General features: G+C 40.7%; 1 protein-coding gene across 1 annotated transcript in view; it reads right to left on the bottom strand.

Annotated features, from left to right (window-relative positions):
- The window catches only part of NAV3 (neuron navigator 3), a 406,649-nt gene that overhangs the window by 23,531 nt on the left and 358,580 nt on the right, over nt 1-24,538 (bottom strand). Inside the window, exons 21-26 of the mRNA XM_056847749.1 lie at nt 23,122-23,145; nt 21,833-21,910; nt 6,365-6,448; nt 4,838-4,949; nt 1,555-1,676; nt 1,091-1,111 (exon numbers count right to left, since the gene is read on the bottom strand). Coding sequence (XP_056703727.1) covers nt 1,091-1,111; nt 1,555-1,676; nt 4,838-4,949; nt 6,365-6,448; nt 21,833-21,910; nt 23,122-23,145 — 441 coding nt within the window. The remainder of the gene's footprint in view (nt 1-1,090; nt 1,112-1,554; nt 1,677-4,837; nt 4,950-6,364; nt 6,449-21,832; nt 21,911-23,121; nt 23,146-24,538) is intronic.

Raw genomic sequence — 24,538 nt, 5'->3', positions numbered from 1 at the left:
TACCTCTGCTGATCTGGTTCGCTTTACATTTCGCTGAAAAGTTAGTTTGCAGATGCCAATCTAGCCACTGCCTGAAGTCAGTATATAGATAGAGCAGGGTATTAACATATGCAACACAGTGTCTTCAAGAACATGATAACAGTACTATTTAAAAAATTAACTGAGCACAGCGCAAACACTGAATGCTATGGGAAAAGTGCAGGATCAACTGGTACAGCTAAATAGATGCTCACTTAAAACCCTACACCTTCTGCGGAATCCCATTATTCTGGCATTCCCTTTAAGGTGACTGGTTTTAAATAGCCACTTTATTGATTTGTATTCATTTCCAAAATATATTACATTCCAATTGCTTTGCTTTTGTGCATTATTCACATAGAATTATTTTTCCTCTGAAAGAATTCTATTAATTCAATAGCAGAAATAAGCAAAAATAAGCTGTGATATGATGCTTGCCTTTTTGCTGACGAGAAGCCGGAAGGGTTGGGAAAGAGGTTTTTGTCACAGGTCTACTTTAAAGAAGCAAGTTCATATGTACAAGCATTGCCTTTTTGCTCTAGAAGCTTTGATCCATTATTGAAAGGGACAGGATAGCCAAAGAGCCATTTATTTCAGGAGCCGAAACAGCACAAGTCATGTTTGCAATAAGCATTTTGCAGATATTTTTGAGCTGCTGAAAGCTTCTTATGAACACACAAGTTTCTCATCCAAAGAACAAAAAGTGTGCTTCCCTTCCTCCAAAGCTTTTATTAGTACCCAAATCATTCTTCCTCCAAACAAAGGCACACATCAGTATTTTCTTCTACCAAAATACGTTGGAGAGCTGGGAGTGTAAGCGCTGATCGGAATTACCATAATTTATGTTCTTTCTAGTTGATGATTTCAAATAAGAAAGAAATGGATTTTGGCGACACCCCCCCTTTCTAGTTTTCAAAGTTGGAGCTAAAATGAATAGAGAAAAAACTAAGGAAACATACAGAGTAATCCATTTTAGAAGGGTACGAAAGCCTACTGCCAAAATGAATAGCAATCATGCCAAGATAAGAGTTCTTTGAGATGCATGCCAAATTTTCCATGGGTTTATATTCACCTCACTTCCTCTAGAGTTCACCTTGCAGAAACATGAAAGAGTGTGCAATTACAAATCAAGGGAATGAAGTTGGAATCAGTATTGTAAAAAATATTACCTGCATAACATATTTAAACAACATTTCAGTAAAACTCATGAGATGTATAGCTTTTTCCGAAAGCAAAGGCTTAATATTTACTCATTTTAAAAACATTCCCCCAGGTTTCCTTCACAGTCTACTGAACTATTCTGGACAGTCAACCCATTTTATAGAATGAAGTGGAAACTAGGGTTGTTGTTGTTGTTTTTTTACTTGCATGTGCTTTTACAATGATCCTAATGTACTTGCCAATACCAATATCTCACTGGGTGCAATCAAATTTGTATCTTTCTGACTGCACAAGAATAGAGGCCATTGTGTTATTTATGAGGAAGGGAAGTATACAAAAGAATACTCAATATGTTTAAATCTCTAAGGCACTTACCCAGTTTTTCTTTTTCTTTTTCTTGGACTCAGCATCATTACCGCTGCCCATGCTTGAATGGCTAGTGCCACTATTGATACTGGAAACACTTTCGGAAGAATGTTGCCTTCTTATTCGTAAATCTATATTATGTTTTAAGAGATAAATCATATATAATGCAGGAGTTCAAAGATGGAAACACTAGAACTGTAATTTGGACTGAAAAGGCAGTTGAAGTGATAGCCTGATCTGAACTGGTCTCACAGGACTGCATGAAGGAAGGGGTTAACTTTTCTGTGTTGATATTTCTCCAATAAAAAAATGCCCCCTCGTTGATTGTCTAAAGCAGTGGTTTTGCCTAAGGGGCACTCAGAGGCAAGGGAGCAGAAGGGGGGTGCTAGAGGTGGGCCCCTTCAGCTGGGTTGTTGGATAGGGTAGGGGGCACTGGGTTGAGTTTGTGGAGCCAAGGGGGCGGTGGTCCAAAAGGTCTGGGAACCACTGGTCTAAAGCCTCAACAGGAAGACATTGCTGAAGTATCTTTCAGCGTGGTGTAGTGGTTAAGAGCAGTGTTTGGAGTGGTGGACTCTGACATGGAGAACCAGGTTTGATTCCCCACTCCTCCACATGAGCGACTGAGGCTAATCTGGTGAACTGGATTTGTTTCCCCACTCCTACACACGAAGCCAGCTGGGTGACCTTGGGCCAGTCACACTCTCACAGCCCCACCTGCTTCACAGGGTGTCTGTTATGGGAGGGGAAGGGAAGGTGATTGTAAGTCGGTTTGATTCTTCCTTAAGTGGGAGAGAAAGTCGGCACATAAAAACCAACTCTACTCCTCCTCCTGTTTTTTTTCTACCAGGGGAGGTATGTTTCTGATCTGGGAACTGGTATGAAAGGGAAGCATTAAACTTCCCCTCCCCCAGTGCTTCAACAATAGTTCATACCGCACCACCACACACTACTCCCCATGTTGCTGTTTCTTGGAGCTAAATGATTCCAGTAATAGAATCACTTGTAGTTTGGCCCTGAGGCAACTCCATTTTCAGACTTTAAAAATGCTGCACAAGGCCAGTCTTCAGATGTCTGCCCACATCTTGAGTGAAAGCTGATGTTGTGCTGAGGGAAACTGTGCTGTCCCACCCCCACAAAGCTGAGAGCACTGGCTCCTATATGAGATAAATACATGTTTGTTGCATGCCTTGTTGTGGCATCCCTGGACACATGCTCCCCATCCTCAATCTGTCGTGTTAATTTTAAACAAGTTTGGAGACACTGGCATGGAGCCCTAGGCCAACATCCAATCTTGCTCATGCATTCTGAGGTGATACAGATCTGTGAAAACCGAAACTCAAACCTTTTCAAGATTTGATCCTTGATAAGACCCTGAACTCTAATTAGCAACCTATTGAAACTGTAGATTCAAAATTGAAAATGTACTTGGTGAGTAATTTTCTTGCATTTCTGATTACAGTTGACAGAGGTTACTATAACAGCTATGGAATTGCTAACTCTTTAGGAACTGTACCATTCTGCCACCAGTATCCTACTAAACCAGGGTGATTTAAGATGTGGTAAATACTCCAGACTGAGGGCTAGGTGTACGTTTTGTCAGTTTTAAGTGGGAAATTTACTAATGGAAATCCAGCATGAACCATGTCCCTAGCAGGTATACTGGAAATAGTCCAGAACTGATCAAATATATTTCTGACACTTGGCCACTGTCAGACGTTTTCTGATCAGATTGTTATTTTGGCACCCCACTGTCTGGCTTCATTTTCGGGGGTGGGGGAAGATGGTGCAGTGAAGAGAGAGATGCAGCAGCAGCAGCAAATATGTGTAACAAGGATGACATTCAGACATAATAATACCTGTTAAACAAGACCATCATAACTGGCATTTTAATGCTCAGTACTTCCACTTTCTATCAATCACTGCTCTGACTCACTGACTTGAGGATGGATTTTTGGTGTATATACTAATAGAGAAGTCGGCCAAATCTGAGGATACTTAAATCTGGTGACTGGAGCTGTGACAAATCTTTCTACATACCTGAAAAAAGTACACACACACACACACACACACACACACACATATGGAGGGAGGGAGGGTTTAAAAAAACCCAAAATGATAAAAGGAGTGCCTGTAGCTTTAAGCAGCAGATTCCCTCAGTGGTTGTTGCTTTAAGCAACAGATTCCCTCAGATTCCAAGCTTGGTTCTGTCAGTAAAAAGCAGAGGTAAAGGGCAGGATCCTTTCCAGACCTATTTTGGCCTTTGCAGTAGGACTCACTCAGTCAAGGCCTTGGGTTCCCAGCTCCAGGTTGGGGAATTCCTGGAGATTTTGTGATGCAGTCTGAGGAGGGCACGGTTTGGGGAGGGGAGAGGTCTCAGCTGAATATAATGCCACAGAGTCCACGCTTCAAAGCAGCCATTTTCTCCAGGAAGGCAGATCTCTATCGCCTGGAGTTCATTTGTAATTCTGGGAGAACTCCAGGTCCCACCTGCAGGTTGGCAGCCCTATGCCTGGCAGCCGCTTCTGGGTGGTTTGATACCACCCAACTTGTTTGAATCAACTAGCCTGGCTGCTTGCTACTGTTCAATAGCAGCCACCCAATAAAATCCAGTGTGGTATAGCAGCTAGAGCTTTAAAGTGTCTGGTAGACCCAGGTTCGAATTCCTATCTTGCTGTGAAAGCTCACTGGGTGATTTTGGACCAGTTACATACATTCAGACTCACAGGGTTGTCATGAGATAAAAAGAAAAAGAGGAGAATAATGTAAGCTGCTTTGGTCCCCACTTTGGAGAAATGTGGGGTATAATGAAGAAAATACCATGCACAACATCCACCTGGTATGGTTCTTGACTATCGTTAGATACAACATGAATAACCCAACAAAATATGGCATTTTTAGGTTCCTCATATTTCAAGTAAACCAAGTTCCTTGCAAACTTAACTTTCCTAGTGAAATAAAAAAAAAACTTAAAACTGCTCAATTTTGGTTGCAACATTTGCTATGGCCATACTCCACAAACAAAAGGCATTAAAAGGACATTTTGCTTGAAGCAGTTACTAACCGCTGATCATAGAGGTCTGGTAAACCTAGGTCCTTTGAGTTCAGTGGTATATATACTATGTAGAGGTTTTCCACCCATGGAAACACATCAAATACAAGTGACATGCAATGGAGAATGCCTCAGTCTCCTGAAATACCTCACAGGCCTTGTTCTTCAAACAATGGAAAGCTAGTGGCTTAGAACTTCCCTGAAGAACCAATGAATTCTCACTGAGACAGTGAAAAAAAATACCTTTATGAGTGTGGTCAGGGCCATTCAAAGCTCCTTGAATAGCAGCTTGTGCAGCAGAGTTCTGAGCTTTCAACATTTCAATAGTTTCTCGCAGTTCTATGAGCTCTGATTCCTGTGGGAAAAGTCAGAAAGGGCTCAAAACATCAGAGGAATCATGGGGTTGTTTCCCCCCTCTGGGGTAAAAATGTATGAGATTTCAGTTTAGTAATGTTGGTGAGACTGTACAGAAAATGCGATCATTTTACAGCTTCTCACCTAAGGTAATACAGTTAGCCCAAATTGTAAGGCTTGAAATTACTAACCATTAAAATACTGCAATAATAAGAACTAATGCTTAAGAAAAACAATAAATACACAGATAGTTGAACAAATAATGCAGTTTTGATGAAATCTACAGTTGCTCTACTTGAAGGGGCAGCAGGAATGTAAATTCAGTGGCAGTGAGGAACAAAAGAAGTGGCGGGGGGAGCATGTGCTCAGATCTCTGGGAAAGCTTATTAAGGTCAATGCTACCATTACAATCTTTTTAAGGAACAAAGCCTTAAGCTTTGGAACATATTTCAGGTTGAAAGAAATTCTCTTTGAAGTATTTTATTCAAAAGGGAACCGAAGAAACATTTCAGAATTGGCACTTCTATGTCACTTGGAGATCAGTTGTAATAGTGGGAGATCTCCAGCCACCACCTGGAGGCTGGCAACCCTAGCCATTACTGCATAGAACTATTAATCCCAATATGTAACACAGGGCATATTATCTTGTGTGCTCATTTGAACTTCAGTGTTTGAACCTTTACTCTTACCATGTTGTAACATTACGTAAGAGGTATTTAAACCATTAGTCAAAACTGAATCCTTTTTGTTCTTTCAGCATGAGAGCCAGCATGGCGTAGTGGTTGAGAGCGGCGACCTCTGTTCTGGAGAACAGGGTTTGCCTGCTGGGTGAAGCCTGCTGGGTGACCTTGGACTAGTTGCAGTTCTCTCAGAACTCTCTCAGCCTCACCTACCTCAGAAGATGTGGAGTGGGTGGGGGGAAGGCAAGGCAATTGTAAGCCACTTTGAGACTCCTTAAAGGTAGAGAAAAGTGGGGCCTAAAAACTCTTCTTCTTCTAAAAGGCTGAAAACTGGCTTATATTTCTGCCACTGAAATATTTCTTCTTTCCAATATTTAGAATTCTGATAATGCTGTCTGACTGGAACAAGAATGACGCTTGGTTTATGTCCAGCTTTTATTGCTGAATCTTTCAATATAGATTAAATCCAGAGTCACAAATGTTTTAATTAAAATCTGGAAATGAAAGATTTTATCTTTGTACTGCCCTCTGATACTGCTAAGCTAAACTGATGACGTGCAATTTTATTCTTATTGAGCTTTTATGAAGCTTCGATGGGAAGGGTCATGAAAGAAAGATGCACCTGTCTGTTTATCCTTACAGCTGTCCTCTCACACAGTCTTCTTGTTTCAATACAGACTTCTATATAAGCCAATGACTGTTTCCCACATTAAAGCATCTGCTGCTTCAAGCATACCTTTTGTTCAGCTGTCATTGTTAGGCTTTGCAGCCGTCCTGTCATATTTCCTAAGCTCTTTTCAAAAGCTGCTACTAGATGTGCCTGTGAAAAAAAATGGAAGAAAGGCCATTCAAGTGTCATCAGACATCAAATGCACTATGTTCAAATCTATAAATTATGCTGGAATATATATTTTTTGCTGCAAAAACCCACATGCTTACATCACAACCACTCTTGAACTGTTAACAAGCAAAACACCCATTTGACTGAATTTATAAACTGCAGTTATCTAAAATACAGAAGGAAGGCTAAGATTAACACAGTGTAGAAATTACCTACTTTAGAACTAAACCGACTTGCATTTTTGCTTCCCATTGCTATAATAAGGCAGGAAGTTGTAGAAGGTTCTAACATACTTTGCCTCATAATTCCAAGTTTATACATCAACTGTATCCAGCACTGGCAGAGCAATATTTAGAAGTACATGCCAAAAAAGGGCCACTGAGTGGACTATTTGGTGACACCTGTGAGACCTGTCAGTGCTCACCAAGGAGCTCTTGGCCCCTCGTTGAGGATGCACATGTCTGGGTCTGTTTATACTACAGGTGGAGATCCAACAGAGAGAGCTACCGCTCCAAACAATGAGCCCCCACCACCACACTGTGCCCCGGCTGCTGAACAAGGCTGCCATCAGAAGGCATCAACTGTATGCAACCTGCTGCCCCTCTTGGTCCTCTGCCCCATTTGCAAGTTGCAGCAGGAGAGTCACACCCATTTCCCCAGAGGTTAAGTGCTGGTGGATTCTGGTTATCTCAGCTCCTTTGCCCCTGAAGCTCTCCAATAAAATGTCTTCATTGGCCACAACTGTATCTTTGTTTGTGTGCGTGCGTGTGTGTATGCGTGTGTGTGTGTGTGAGAGAGAGAGATCTTGTTAGAATCACAGAGTTGGAAGGGTGGGGAGACAGATTTGTACCACTATTAATGTTTATTTCACTGATGCTGCAATCTGCCAGTGAAATGGATTATACTCACCCTGTTAGTAACCATCATACATCTGCATGGACAGACCTAGAGGTGCTATGCCCTCAGCCCCTGAACTGTGTGCCCCCAGTCAATACCAGACACCATGCATTGAGGGCTGGCAGGGTGCAAAGGATGCTCCTTGCAAAACATAGCTGTGTTGTTGGGGCTGGGGGTGCATTGCAGAGGAACGGGTCAGTTCAGAACTGGGTTTTGCTGGCTTTCCCCCCCAAGCCCCTGCCCGTGTGCCTGTGCAGGTAGCAAGCCGAGTGGACATTGACAGGAGTGGCTCCCCATAATATGGCTGCCCTGCTGATGGTGACATTTCCAATCATTGCAGGTGCAGCGTGGTACTTGGGATGGGATGGGGGGGGCAGTGGAGTGTCAGGAGGGTGGCAGTGTCACTGGGCCCATGATCACTCTGAACCTGACAGTTCATCACTCCCCAAGGATGCCAGAGGTGCAGGATCCCCAAAGGCATCCTTGGTGGCAGGTGCCTACTGTGCCAAATGTGTTCCCATACCCTCTCATGCTCAATGTGCCCCCCTGACAGCCTGCCTTGCCACTGCCTCCTTCGACTTTGCATAATCCTGCCCCCTGAACCAGGGACCCTCTGACAAGCTCCCTATGAGGGGTGGAGGCAACCATTGGTAGATGACCATGTTGTGGAGCATAGCACAGACAGCGAGGAGCTTGAAGACTGCCAGAGGCTACATTGCCCAGCGCCCTCCCATATGGTGAAGGCAACAGAACCACATCTTCAGCTGGCCAAATGCCCACTTGATGACCATGCATGTTTGGTGGTGGGTTTGGCATCTTACAATTACCAGGGCATTTTCACGGACCTCGTGGCCAAGTTCCCGGGCAGCGTCCATGATGCGAAGATTTTTGCAGCATCTGATCTCAATTGCATGTTGGCTTCATGGCCAGAGGGCAAAGGATGGCTGCTGGGTCAGTAGTTAGGGAAGGGAGAGGCAGGCCAGCAGGCAGGGATCCTCAATCCTGTCAACTGTCATTCCATCCATGCTGGTGACCATGGATATACCCTTCTCCCTTATTTGCTGACACTGTGCAGCCTACAACCTGGGTCAGAGGGCAGGATTATGCCTCAGGATTGCTCTGTCCATGTTGGAGTAATGTCACGTTTAGCAATGCTATGTCAGCATTGTACTTTGTTATGTATTATTCTGAATGCATAATATAATACATATTTGAGTTACAATATCTTCACCATTAAATAACAGTACAATTCATAATACATTCTTTGAAGTTTCTTTTTCCAGTATATGAAACAGTAAATTGTGTATACAAGTTTATCTAACAAACATACTTCACCTTGCTATCATTAAGACACCCCCAGGCAGCTAATAATGGGTTAAGATCAAATAAAACAATGTATACAAAAAAATAAATAAAAGAAAGCATGACAATAAGAACCTATCAATAGTCACAAATAATTTGTTCATTTCAAAGAACTAGCAATAAATAAATAATTGCATATGAAATTTAGTGATACCTTTATTTCTATATTTTTAAATGTTCTGTTATTGGATAAATAACAGAGCTTGAATTGATTTTTATAACTACAGGCAAACTACATAAGATGAAGATGTGTTACTGGGTCGACAGCATGTTTTTTTCCCCTGCTGAGAACACACAGGTTGATTATATGGTGCTTTATATTTCTTCCATCATGGCAAATATCATTCTGAGGAACCACCATTTCAGGTCAAAAAAATTGTGTAGGGGGAAAGAGTTTATCCCATCTATTCCTGTGCCACAGTCTTGAACTAAATCAGGGCCTCTCAAGGCTTCCCCCCCCCCTTAAAACCAATATGCTGGAAATCTGATAGCGGACCTTGCAATATCTGGTCTGATTTGACTCTAATAAAACATTTTTTTTAAGGTGGGGGGAGAAGAAATATTTGATAGCATAGAAAAGTACACAGAGGAGCAGTACCTCAGAAAAGTGTCAGACTTCTAGGGAAAGCAATAATGTAATGAGACATTTTGTATACCTTCACAGCAAAATGAAGATGTCCAGTAATCATTCTGTTTGCTTGCTTAATATGGAAGTCACTGGCAATACTCAGCTTATTAAGAACTCATGTAGAAGTAGATAATGTCATCATGTCAGAACTCATTGATAGCTAATACCTCCATAAGGTTAAAAAACAACATTGAGACGAGGTGAGTAGGATGGCATTTTTGCAATCATTGTGTTAACATGGCCAGCTAAATCTGCTTATTATGTGTTCTCAGCTCAAAAGTGACAGCACGGAGGGAAAAAGTCAGCACAGTTTTTCTGTCATGTGAAATGCATTGTTCTACCATGTATGAAGTGGGCCATAGCTGAACCACATTTCTGAAAACACACATTTGATTATTAATCTGGAATGATGCAATAGATGGAAATTGTTGTTGATCCAAACACAAGAAATTTTATCAGCATATGCTTAAGCAATTGTAAATTCTCCCCAATAAATTAATTCTCCCTCCCTAGGTTTAGTTTCCCAAGAAAATTTCCTATCAGTTAAAAAAGGAAAAACTTATGGAAAACTTTCTTCTAAAGAATATGACATCTAATGCTTCAGAGAAATGATCTAAGAAGTTCATTATGTCTAGTAACATCAGACACATGTAGCATTTCTACTCAACCTCACGATGCCAAATAAGCCTGTTCTTATTATTGTTATTATTAACGGCCTTTTTTAATGGCCACGATGGATGATAATATATGTATAAAGCCACACATCAGATCTCCCTGCCAGAAACACCTTATAGAGGGACAAGGCATCCCAAGAGCACCATTTCAATTTTATCAGGACTCCTGCACTTAAAGAAACAGTGGGGAAGGAAGAAGAATGAGGCCAGCCAAAGCTGGACACAGTAGTCACTAACTAAGGACTTACAGATCCTGCACATCTCACTTGAGCCAGCTCCTTCATTCTCCTTCTCAGATCTTGTCTCATATATGCAGAGGCCATAATATGGACTCCAGGAATACCACCTATCGTACTATCCAGTAGGGTTCCTGTTATTGCTGCTGGAGCCATTCCACAGCCAGATCTAGTGTGGCGTGGCTGCCTATCCTGGATGCACTGTGGTAGAAGCTAAAATTCCTGTTGTGATGCAACAACCCACTTAAACCAACCACTTAAACCAAAATTCCTGCTGTGATGCAACAACCCACTTAAACCAACCAATTTAAACCAGCTGTGGTTTAAGTATGGTCATTTCACCAAGGGTTATTCATCCTGGGTTCAATGATGTCAGGAATTTGATTTTTTCCTGCTTCTCCACAGCACTGTTGTGCATTCATGCACTTCCCAGGGTTTCCCAAGCTCTTCTGCAATTTTTTTCAAACCTGCTTTGCTACAAAGTTTTGGGGGAAATGGAGCAAAGCTTGGATGGCTGCTGTGTGGACTGGAAAACTTGGATTTCCCAGTCCCACCTACAAGGCAGCCATTTTCCGTCCCCACAGTGGCTGTTTCCTGCCCTCACTACTGTTAAATAAAATACTGTAAGAGTGTTATTGTTTTAAACATGATTGTATTTTAAGTAAAAAATAAACTAAAAAATAATATCATTAATCAGCTTTGCCTGTGTCTTCTATAAAGTTTGTATCTTCAGTGCCTGGCATTAAATTTTATGGTACACAAGGCCTGGCCCGACCAAGTGACATTTATGTCACATCCGGCTTTCATAACAAATGAGTTTGACATCCTTGGTCTAGTCCCTTTTGTTGTGGAGTGCCTTTCCACAGAAGGGGTGCTAGATACTTAATTATTTTCATGAAAGAAAGGAATTCGGAGAGCCTGACATGTAGACGGTTATATCATTATATTGCCATTCCTGGTGACTTGAGCAGGGAAGATACAGGGGAAACTGCCACGTGGACACTCTGTAGCTGCTGCACTGTATCAGCAGCTACAGCAACAACTGGGAAAATACACAAATCTCCCCTGAGTGGAAAACACAATGAAGTTCTTTGTCAGTGGGACAAACCCCTTATCTCAAAATGCCCATTTACATGCACAGAGACTACATCACTCGTCACATAACATTTGCAAATGCCCCATAACTGCATTAAATTATATTTCATTTCATCTTCTTGATGTTCTAGCAAAACAGAAATGAGGGAGTCCCTTACTCATTTATGGAATTCAACCAGAAATGTTGATTCATCTGAGCAAACACACATTTAAGGAGAAGTTAGTAGGAGTAGGGAGGAAAATATGTGTTCCTAAAAATAACCATGCATTGCGCGATCCAGAACATAAATTGTTGTACTAATTGTATGGTGCAGTGAAGTATTAAAAGCTAAAATGAAAAACCCTTTTTAAATAAAAGTGAAATATTTTTAGTATTAAAACAGATAATTATATTCCAGCCGATTTAGTGAAAGCATGTCTGCTGCATTACATAGATCAAGAATGAAATGCTTATTGCTAGGCAACTGTCACTTCTATGAAAAAAAGTATTAGACTTCAAAATTTAAATTGGCTTCTTGTCTTGCACTACTGAATTCTGCATTTGGCAAACAGAACAATGGCCCATGTCTCTCAGCATCAGTATAAACAGGGGAGGTCTTTGAAATATTTATATTATGAAAACAAAGTTTTGTGACCTTTTTTTAAACGTGTGTTTTAGGAACTGATATATTTTATATTAACAAATACCATAAACCTATCCATGGATTCAGTCAACGAGATACACCAGATGACTACTCTGGTGATAGACCCAGGGATGCCAGAGGTGCTGGACCTCTAGAATCCTTACACTTCTACTGCAGTAATGAAGAAAATTAGGGATGTGGCTGAAGAGGACTGGAATCCTGTTCCACCTTACCATTGATTCCTCCCTTGTTGACATTACAAAAGAAGTAGCCTAAGAGTGCTTCCACATGGTGACAGTTCTCTGTGTGGCTTTCATTGATGCTTTGAATGCACAGGCATTCATGATGGCATAAGAACATAAGAAAAGCCATGCTGGATCAGACCAAGGCCCATCAAGTCCAGCAGTCTATTCAAACAGTGGCCAACCAGGTGCCTCTAGGAAGCCCTGGGAATGGAGCATCCACAAGCAGTTGCCCCCACACTTTCCATGCCCCAGCCCTCTAGCGCCTGCCATAACCCCCTCTTGCTTTAAAAAAATGGGCACCTGATATATTATGATAATATTGTAGCAATCTACTAGCTCATTTGAATTCCTAGCTTTCTTTTTTTTTAAAGCATAGTTTCGATATTATTATTCCTAAGGGTGTGCATTTGGGTACTCCTGAACTGAAATGACTACCCTGTTTCTTTTCCGGTTGGGAATACCCAAAACAAACAAAAAACACTCCTGAACTTTTGAGAAAAGTGAATGTTTTTCTCCTGAAATTTCATGAGTGGTTTGGGTACCGAGAGACCGCAAGAGGTGGACTGGCATTGGACTAGCAAGTGAGACCACACCCACCTCAGTTGTGGCACCGATGCTGCTACAGCCCTTTAAACCCCCTTTGAACTTTAAATTTCCTGGGTGGTAGACCTGGCCTCTGGAGGCCAAGTCTCCTATCCAGTAGAATCAACAGGTAGTATACATGGCCTCAGAGTCTAGATACCAGATCTACCGCAGCTGATTTCAGTGGGAACCACCTATTGACTTAAAGGATATTTAAAGGGCCACTGCAGCATCAGCACTGCGGTGCACACTCTCTTTCTCCTCCCAATCTGTTCCTGCTGCCTCAGTGTGTGTGTGTGTTTGTGGGGAGGGGGTATTGCGTGTGCTAAATACATTTTAATTTAGAACATAAGAAAGGCCCTGCTGGATCAGACCAAGGCCCATCAAGTCCAGCAGTCTGCTCACATGGTGGCCAACCAGGTGCCTCTAGGAAGCCACAAACAAGATGACTGCAGCAGCACCATCCTGCCCGTGTTCCTCCGCACCCAAAATAATAGGCATGCTCCTCTGATACTAGAGAGAACAGGTATGCAGCATGACCAGCATCCATTCCAACTAATAGCCATGAATACCCCTTTCCTCCATGAATATGTCCACTCCCCTCTTAAAGCCCTCCAAGCTGGCAGCCACCACCACATCCTGGGGCAGGGGCAGGGAGTTCGACAATTTAACTATGTGTTGTGTGAAAAAATACTTCCTTTTATCTGTTTTGAATCTCTCACCCTCCAGTTTTAGCAGATGACCCCGTGTTCTAGTATTATGGGAGAGGAAGAAAAACGTCTCCCTGTCCACTCTCTCCAAACCATGCATAATTTTATAGACCTCTATCATGTCTCCCCTTAGCCGCCTTCTTTCCAAGCTAAACAGCCTAAGTGTCCTAACCGCTCCCCATAGGACAGTTGCTCTAGTCCCCTAATCATTTTGGTTGCTCTTTTCTTTTATTGTTTTAAGGGCATGATTTTTGGTAAGGGTATTTTAAGAGCATGCTTTTCCCTTTGCTTATATCCCCAAACTAGAAAAAAATGCCCTCAAAATAGTTTTCAGGAATGGCATCAATATGCCCAAAATTTCAGCATAATGTCATGCCCTTCCCAAAATCCTGAAATGAAATTAAAACGAAGTGTTTTAAAGTATACACCTCTAATTATTCCTGTTATGTTTCCTGATTTCTGTAATCCTAGTCCTATTGCATTGTTACTGGATGTCTTGTGCTCTCTGATTGATTTCCCTCCCTCTATATTTTGCAGTCCGCCTTCAGTCTTAGTGAGAAAGGTGGTAAATGAAGTAAGTAAATGAGTAAAATTATTGACAGCATTTTAAAAAATCTGTGAAAATAGCTGATGTGATATATAGAGTCTGCATGGTGTACTGACTGGACTTAGACTGAAGACTCCAAGGTCCAAATCCACACTCAGCAACAATGCTTACTGGTTGGTCCAGAGTCAGACACACAATCTCAGCACAATCTTATAGGCTTGGTGTGCGGATGAAATGGGTGGAGTTAATGTCTGTTAGTGACCCTCCTAGTGGAAAGCAAGATAAAACCTAATAATAAACTATCCATTGATGATGTGAGCAGAATGCAAACCATATATCCTGCTGGCTGATTCATTATTTATTTTTATACTATAAATGATACTTGGACGCTGATACTTCCTTCCCACTGCAGCCCCATGCACTTCACCCAACACCATTCCTCACTACTGTTCAGCCCTCAGGAGTAACTTCCAGATAGAAGAGGCTGCAATAAGAGGAGGGAAGAAACACTGATCCATTCTACAAGTGGAGTGTCATAAATGGTTGTCAGGACCCAAGCTACCCTTTCCTGTTTTCATACCTTTACAATCTCATATGGTTAGCTGCTGAGTTCACTATTGTGTATTGTTTGCTGTAAGTTGGATCCTACTATGTAATTTTGCATTACTTAATGTGTCAAGTTAACACTTATGCTTTGCTTTAGTTCTGTTTTCAGATTTATGATTGGTTCTACAACCCAAATCCTATTTCACTGTTTACTGAATGTCTCATCCTGTTGATTGTATTGACTCACTCTGTGTAATCCTCATTGAGTCGCAGTAAGAAAGGGAGTCTATAAATAATGTAAAGAAAGAAAGGGTGCCACTCATTCCCTTGGTTACACTGGTCTAAACACTACCAACTGCAGCTGTGAATTCAGCTTTATGTGGCAAAAGGCACTGATAAAACAGAAGTTTTGAATGCTAGAACAGACACTAAGCTAACTAATTTAAATGAAATATGAGCCCATTTCAATCCAGTAGAAAGTCTGTTGATCGGGTACAATATGAACTAAAACCTCCCTTTTAAAAATTACTTTTGGGGATTTTCCTTTCAGCAGCACAGAAGCAAGAAACTGAGGAAAACTCAGTCTTCAAGCCAAAGGAACTGCAAATCAAAATATCAGCAGCAGATGGAGTTTGAGTAGATTAAATTGTGAGGGAAAACAATGCCTTGAGCCTTACCAAATGAGATAAATAATTAGATACCAAAGAGAGCACAGAAGTGAGGATGAAGTGAGGTAGGGTAACTTTGTCTAACAAAACAAAAGAACAAGGCAAGTAAACAAAAATGCTTCATACAATGGCTTCTAAATATCTTGTTAAGGAGTTGGAAAACCGGAAAGTATAAAAAAAGATACATAATAAAATATTTTATTCTGACAATAACATAATCCCACTGATTGTACATGCATCTAAACAATTATTTTAGTTCCAAAACAGTATTCAGGCAACACTGAAAAACCGGCTACCCTCATATTTTGAATTAAAACTCTTATTTGAACCAGAGATATAGTGTTACTGCCATGAATTAATCACATACTGAAAACTAAAGAAGATTAAGTCCATATAGCAAAACATGTAGTACTAAGCAATGACGGGAACAATATTACAACAACAGGGAAACAATCATAATCTCAACAGTAGTTCCGTTCAGAGGAGTAAGGAAAGGGTACCCTTTTTAGGGAGCTCAGGGAGAACTGAAACACCAAAAGAACCATCAAAGATTTGCCAACAATTTTGTTTGATGGCAGAAAAATGATAAGAATGAACTGTGATTAGCAAATGACTTAGCACACTAAAGGGTTTGCATTAAGTTGTCAGGGAAATAATTATGGCCATGATATTAAGAAAAAAAAACAACATATAGGGATTAATTCAATAAACATTCATTTTGAGCATTGCCACATACTCTATGTTTATTCCATCATCACTGGATTAATTTAGCACATGAGAACTGAAGTGGGCACTATGTTTCATCACCCTATCCTAATACAAGTAACAGCTGCAATGCTTCCCAATGTGCAGTGATACATTTTAGCCTTGGCGAGAGAACATGACTGAAAGGGTTCTGTCTAGTCCCCTCTAAGTGCCGGATGCTCACTAAGTACTAACAGGCTAACTTTAGTTCAGTGTGGTGGATCAAATCCAAAGGGCCGATAACTTGAAACCACTGCTTATTTTAGTTGTGTCTGGTTATTAGTGAAACCACAGGGAGGGAACATGGCATGGTATAGTCCTATTACATCAGATCTTGGAAGCTAAGCAGAGTCAGTACTTGACTGGGAGGCCACCAAGGAAAACTCTGCAGAGGAACGCAATGGCAAACCACCTCAACTTCTCATTTGCCTTGAGAGCCCCTTGCGGGGGTTGCCGTAAGTCATTTGCTCCCCAACGGCACTTATATACATAGTTAATGATTCATTCCGCACACAATAAGTAAATCCTGACAAATCCTGACTTCAACTGTCTTCTTTTCCCCACCTCTTAGCCAAAGACCCAGCTGCTATCCTGGCCTGAGTAGGGCCCAGCTGATGACAAAGCCTACTATTTCATTAGCATTGTCACCACTGGCAGGGAAGCTTCTCTCAGAAAGTTTTGGTGAATCATGGGATGGCAATATCTACAGAGTGGTTGTACTCCCCCCCAAAAAATGTTTGAACTTGCAGAAATGGCAAAATTGACTGAGTTAGTAAATCAAAAAGATAATGATGAATTTGTTAAGGAGTGGGAGGCGTGGATTGTTTATTGCAAAAATGAACTTAATGTGCAAAATGTTAAAGGTTATAACTTAGACTAGGTTAATTTTCTTGTTTCTACTTTCCTTTCTTCTTTAATAACTGTAGAAGGTTTTATAAAAAAAATTTTTTATAAAGAATTAGAAAATAATTACTAAGAGGATTACGAAGATAAGTTAGAGATAGAAGAAGGAAGGGGGGAAGTCAAAGTAGGGGAAGATAATTGTTATATATATGTTAGTTTTAATTGAGAATTAGAAAAGATTGAAAGGCAATGTTAATTGATTGTATCGAATGTATGAAAAAACAATAAAAAATTATAAATAAATAAATAAATAAATAAGGAAATCATCCTCCTAAAGTCAATTTCAGTGTATTACCAGGCAAAAATTCAACCAAATGCACCCCATGTGTCCCGTTTCTGCTCCATAGCACAGATAATGCTGTATAACCCTCACCCCCTAACTTTTCACCTGATATTGTTCCATTCAAATAATTTCAGAAATAAAATAGTACATTTTTTTTCATGACAAATTAAACCGTACATATGAAATGCATCAGTGTGTATGTGGGCCTAAGTTATAAGGTTGTACCACACCCAGAGAAAATATATTTTGGGTCCCATGCGTTTTATATGAATCTGTCAATGTTACAAGAAGAAATGATGTTTAAACTGGTAGCTTCTTTAGTATTATACCCTTCTATTGAAGTATATTAGTTTAGAAGGGTGTAAACTACTTGGGATTGCACTCTTTGTTTCTTTTAAACCACAAACCTGACTATATTTTACATTTCCCTTTATTATTTCTTCATATTGCATTGTCAGTTCTCATGGGAGGAACAACCAAGGACTGTTATGAAAACTCAGATCTGTTAACTCAAAATCATCAGATACAAATCGCACAGAATGAATTTCATTTTGGACAAGTTTATACCAGTTTTTAGGAAGGAGTAATAAAGTCATAGGGCAGCTACCCACAATTAATGTCAAAGCTATCATTACCGAATAGCTTTTTCTGATTGTCCAATCAAAGCATAGTCAGTCAGAGAAATTTGTTACTAGGTTACAAACCAATGAAAGCTTTTAAATGTCAAGTCAGGACCGCACTCAGATTTGGTATTTAAGATACAAAGGTCATGCAATTCTGTACAAATTCTGTTCTGTACAAATTCTGGGACCAATTGAGGACTGGAACAAATTATACAAATTAGCTTCAAACCTACTAACGTGACTTTTATACTTTGATTGCTCAACTTGCTTGGGAAGGTGGCTGCATGCAATATTTTATTTTATTTTCACCTCATAATGGGAAAGTAGGCTGAGAACAAACAGTATGAAGGCAGAAATCATTAGGGTTGCCAGGAGAACTGATCTTGGTAGTCTGGAGATCAGTAGTAATAGTGGGAGATCTCCAGGTATCCCTAGAAATCATAGAAATGGGGACAATGGGGAAGGTCTGGGATCATTGCTAGAAATCAGATATACACATTTATATGCCTGAACATTATAGCTATATAATATCTTGCAATTTTAACATTATCTGCCGTGTATTATTCCTGCCAACCATAAGTGAAAACTTAAGTTTTGGAAGATGATGTAAATTGATTATAGAATGGAGTTAGAAAGCTCTAATTAACATGGCAAAAAAACCCTTTTCTTTCAGCAACAGTCTAAAGAATTTAGCATAAGAAGATTAACTTTGGACACTGGTACCCACAAGTAGCTTTAGAACACAAACAGATGTGACAAAGATCTCCATTTGTTTGTAAAAGGTAAATTTTGTGGGCAGGTCTGATTTAGATCCAGGCTACATGGGAAGGAGAGAGCAGATTTTAATCTTTCAGCCCACTAATTCCACTAATAGAGATACTTGATTTGCTGTTATCAAAAGGAGAAAAAATTAAGGGCACATCTTTTTTCTTTAAAAATGCTAACAGCTCAGGAACCCCAGTTTGGATTAACAAATCCAAGTTGGGGTTATACGGCTAATTCATACTCCCTTAACAATGCACACCATATCTAAATCAGGGCACATCTGCAATTTTCCTTTTACCGACAGATCGGGATCTTCATCATGTTTGTTGTGCCCTCTCAGTGTCTCACAGTCAGAAGAATGTGACTTGGAACCAATCATATTTTCCACTAGTATTACAGGGAACGCGGGCATCCTTGTCTAATTCACCTTTTTACTGCAGGCTCATCATGCATGGCTTTTGTGCATGCGGGTGTCACAATCTCCAACAGGGCCTTTTTGTGATAGGGGCCCTTTTTTCACTTAAGTCAGCTTGAAAAGCTGGTAGGATCCAGTACCTTCCATCATACAAAACAGTCCCTTCTAGAAAGAGCAAGCAATTTAAAAGTTTATTTATACTCAACAAAAGCAGGAAAACTCTGACAGCACCTGAAATTTACATTCAATTATCCTACCAAGTCATATTTCATAGCATATACACAGTAAGAACGTGACGTTATTCAGGAATACCCTCTATCACTTGTTGACAGTGTTTATCCCTTCGCCTCAACAAAAAATCATTATGTCCTGCATTCCACATTCCAGCAAAAATGCCATTCTTTATTTTAAATGATTTTATTGCATTTCTGAAAATTTTCTATGTATTGGATATGCAATAGGATCTAAGTTATCATTGTCTTGTTTTCGGTTAAAATTACTACCGTACTTCAGCAGCCTGCACACAGACATGCATAAATCTCGTTCATTTCAGTAAGAGTACAGGAAGGTAGCATTTTATTTATAAGCAGTTGAAGAAAACTAAAGAAAAGCAAACCACTTAGACTGCTGTGAAAAAAGCACCTTCAATGCTGGCCATAATGAGACAAGGAATAGAGAATAAAACTGCTGATATCATACTGCCCTTGTACAAATCTATGGTGTGACCACACTTGGAATACCGTGTACAGTTCTGGTCACCACACTTAAAAATTTTTATCTCAGAGCTTCAGAAGGTGCAGAAAAGAGCAACCAAAATTATCAGGGGACTAGAGCAACTGCCCTATGAGGAATTGTTAAAACACTTAGGGCTGTTTAGCTTGGAAGGTTGAGAGATTTAAAACAGATAAAAGGAAGTATTTCTTCACACAATGCATAGTTAAACTGTGAAACTCCCTGCCCCGGGATGTGGTGATGGCTGCAACTTGGAAGGCTTTAAGAGGGGAGTGGACATGTTCATGGAGGAGAGGGCTATTCATAGCTCCTAGTAAAAATTGATACTAGTCATGCATACCTATTCTCTTCAGGATCAGATGAGCATGCTTACTATATTAAGTGCTTTGGAACACAGGCAGGAGGCAGGACAATGCTGCTGCAGTTGTCTTATTTGTGGACTTCCTAGAAGCACCTGGTTGGCCACTGTGTAAATAGACTGCTGGACTTGATGGACTTTGGTCTGATTGAGCATGGCCTTTCTTATGTTCTTATGTTAAACCACTTAGGCCAGAGTAGACACTCACTGCCCTGACCTGGATGGCCCAGGCTAGCCTGATCTCGTCAGATCTCAGAAGCTAAGCAGGGTCAGTCCTGGTTAGTACTTGGATGGGAGACCACCAAGGAATGCCAGGGTTGCTGTGCAGAGGAAGGCACTGGCAAACCACCTCTGTTAGTATCTTGCCATGAAAACCCCAAATGGGGGTGCCATAAGTCGGCTGCGATTTGACGGCACTTTACACACACAGACACACACTGGCAGACCTTGGTCAATGGCTCTGCAGAGGTGTTATTGACCCGGTTGGGGTAAAAATATAGAAACATAAAGGAACCTCCAACAAGCCAAAATGTGGCTCCACAGAACTGTTTCAAGTTGGGACAGTAGCATTTAAAGAAAGAGTTAACCTCGTTTCTATTTATGCCCAGGGTTGCCAAATCCAGGTAGGAAAATTCCTGGAGATTTGGGGGAAGAGTCTGGGGAAGGCTGGGTTTGGGGAGGAGAGGGACCTTAGCAGTGTATAATGCCACAGACTCCACCCTCCAAAACATTCATTTTTTCCCCAGGAGAACTGATCTTGTTGGCTGGAGATCAGCTGTAATATCCAAGAAGATCTCAGCTGGAGGTTGGTAACCCAACTTATACCTACTATATTGAGATACATGAAACTGTAGCTGCATGAAAGGTTCTCCTTGATATACACAAATTATGTAGCTGGATCCCATCAAATGGCTGCATTTCAGGGGCTCCAACTATACACTGTGTGATGTGTGCAAATATTTTTTTCTCTGTATACGCAATAGGAGAATTCCTGTAATATGGGGAGGTTATGTGGTCTGTCTTTTTCCCATTAGAAGGGAATAAAATAACCATGAATAACTGGTAAAGCAACATATTTCTTCCTCCATTTGGAAGAAGTTCTCATGACTTGTTAAATAAAGGAGACAATAACAGGCCGTATATAATGGAAGGGGTTGAAACAAAGCGTTGGTTTTCAGTGCAAAGGAAGTGTGTTTGGATCAGTTCCAGCACACTTAGAATGTTTCTGTTTTTTTCCCCAAAACAGAGAAGATTCTTTTTGATAAAGTCAACTTTTGGAATGGCTTACTTCTTTCTTGCCCAGGATTGCATCAAATATTTAAAAATAAATTCACCTTGTGGCTATTCACCTGAAATTTCTCCTGTGCATGTAATTAATACTAAGTAAGGCAGCATAGTATAGCCTGATCTCATCAGTTCTTGGAAGCTAAGCAGGGTCAGAACATGGAAGGCAGACCACCAAGGAATACTCTGTAGAGGAAGGCAATGACAAACCACCTCAGCTTCTCACTTGGCTTGAAAGCCCTTCCCTGGGGTTGCTATTGATCAGCTGTGACTTGACGGCACTTTACACACACACATGTGGTTAATATAGTATACATCTCTTTTGTGGATGGTTAAAATGTCTATTTGGTAAATGTATCGTAACAACTTTCATCAGAAGACTTTTGTGGCTATAAAGTCATATTAAAAGTGCATAGAATCAATGGCAACAATGAAAGACTTACATTTGCTGACAGCTGAGATGTAAGGGTGGCCACTTTTTCCTGTGATGCAACCAGCTCTCTTCGTAGTTTATGAATTTGCTTGTATGGAAGACAATGCATTTTATTAACTTAAAAAAATGTCAATATAAGCTTAGGGTTAAACAATGAAGTTATTGAAGAAGCCAAATTACAGCAGCAAAAAATAGCTGGCATATTTGTTCCCAGTATTTGTATATACAGCAAACACATTTTTCTAATAGCTTATTTATTCTGTGGAGCTGCTCCCTCTCCATTTTGTTGCTCCAACTGGCCCACCCACTCTCCCATGGAATAGCACAGGATTAGCTGGTCACTATTATAGGGCCAAGCAGGAATTTGGAGGGTTTCACCTGATTGGCTTTGGGGGATTTTTTTTTTTAACCTGGTTTGTGATGTCCTGGAATAGGGTTTCCAGGTCCCTCTTCTCCACCAGTGAGAGGTTTTTAGGGCAGAGCCTGAGGAGGGAGGGGTTTGGGGAAGGGAGGGACTTTAGTGCCATAGAGTCCAATTGCCAAAGCAGCCATTTTCTCTAGATGAACCGATCTCTATCGGCTGGAGATCAGTTGTAATAGCAGGATATATCAGGCTAGTACCTGGAGGTTGGCAACCCTATCCTGGAAGGAGGGGTGTTTAGTTAACTAGGCCTGGTTGTAGACATGCTTGGCACAGCTGGTTGGCAAAAATAGGACAGGTTGCTCAAGTTAGACAGGGAGAACTGGCTGAGGAATCTGACATTGGTTGAGGATGTGTCCAGAACAGACTATCACATGCCTTATGGGTGGGTGCCCTGGGAAGGAACACCCTTGGAGCTGAGCAGCATTGTTCCAAAGCTGGTAGAGGCCTTATGCACATCAGGAGGGGGGGGTGAGACTGTGTACCTGGTGGCACATTATGTGCAGGCAAGGATAAACAAGGCTAGTGGGAACATTGGCCAAGTTTGGAGCCAAGGTGGACCTGCCCATATAAAGTAGCCACAGTAGTACAGTTCATCCTTGGGATAATTTACTTATGGTAATAAGTGACATTAATCAGCCGTTTAAACAAATAAAAGTAGCTGAACCCATATATCTGTCTTATGTCTTTATTTATGGGGCGCCAGGGCAATATCATTATCAGCAGCATCCCTTTAGCCACCATTTTCTGTGCTGCAGCTGAACATTTATCTTAACTAATTACTCAAGGACAAGATTTCTTGTAGTTATTGCGAGGAAACAGCTCTTTTAAGACTAACACATTTTATATAAAGTCATAATACATATTACAATTGTTACCTCTGAATGTGCTTTTTCTTCAGCCTGTGGGGGTGGGACAAAGACATTACAATTCAATTGTATATCATTAGGAAAATTAAAATAATAGTTTATATTTTAGAACAACACATTTTTTCTTAAGTCATAACCGTAGTAAAGAATTAGAAAACACAAGCAATAAAACCTCTTGAGTGTTTTTGCCAAGTATATGTTTGTATAAAAAGGCAATACTATAACAGCATATCCTGCAATTTTTGTTCGGTTTAAAAATCATTGTTAGAACCACCATTATCCATCATTGTTGAAAAAATATGTACCATCCCTCTGCACCAAAATCTTAGCACAGAATCACAGACACAGCCAGAGTACAGAGTCAAGTGAACACAACTTCCTTTCAAATATGATTGCACTAAATGAATAAAAGCAGAGGGGAACAATAAAAGCAAGAAATAGAGCCAGTAATTTTATGGAGGTTAGCATCACACAGAACTATAATCTATATATTTAATAACCATGGGAATGCCCACAGAACACTGCACATGTGTAGACATCATGGAAGAAACAAAGTTCCATTCCATAATATTAGAAAATATTGCCTAGCTGCTATGGGGGAGACATGTTGGAGTCAGAGATTGCAGAGGCAGTGGGATGGGAAGAAAACTCAAAGGAAAGTAGAAGCTGGTGAAAGGCAGGAGGGAAAGGAAGTAGAAAAGGATTTGTAAACAATGAAGAGTAGTTGGAACCATCAAGGAAAGAAGGAGAGATGGACTTGAAGGGGAGGACCAGGGTCAAAGGAGTAAGTGGGGAAGAGTAGGGGCAAGGGTGGGAAAAGCACAAGCCAGCATAGAGGGTAAGTGAACACAGTATGGGGAGGCAAACCAGTGGGAGGAGAATGGGGTTCCCCTTCTGTTGTGAGTCCTTGTGGGTCCTTACTTGTCAGATGCACCATTGCTGCAAAAGAAGCAAGTCTCCTTTGTCTCTTAGCCAGGTGGTATGATCAGGGATAGGGAAGACAATGGTATATGGGATGGAATCATTCACCTGAATTTTAATAGTCATCTTGCCCCATCAGTTGGCTTTTAAAAGGCAACCTAGGGACAACTCAAGTGACTATAAAGCCACATCTTTGAAAGAAGTGGGGCACTGTATAAGATCATAAAACACTGAAACTTTGTTCTTTATGGTCAACTTTCCCTTTGCTGAAATCAAATCTTTGATGAGATGTTTCCACTTGTGTACCATTTCTTGATTAATAGCAGCCCAATTATATGAGTTTTACTCCTAGGTGACAAGAACCAGCAGGGGAAACTCTGATCAAGGATTATGTCCTTCACTCTACAAATTTATATCTTAAGGCTTTCCTTGCTCTTAACAAAAAAGCTCTCAAGCTTCCATTATCACAGCTAGAGACTCATAAGCTGAAGAAGAAGTGTTATCA

Source organism: Euleptes europaea, chromosome 3, assembly GCF_029931775.1.
Source record: "Euleptes europaea isolate rEulEur1 chromosome 3, rEulEur1.hap1, whole genome shotgun sequence".
In the NCBI taxonomy this organism is placed as follows: Eukaryota; Metazoa; Chordata; class Lepidosauria; order Squamata; family Sphaerodactylidae; genus Euleptes; species Euleptes europaea.
This window is presented reverse-complemented; position numbering and strand designations above follow the sequence as displayed.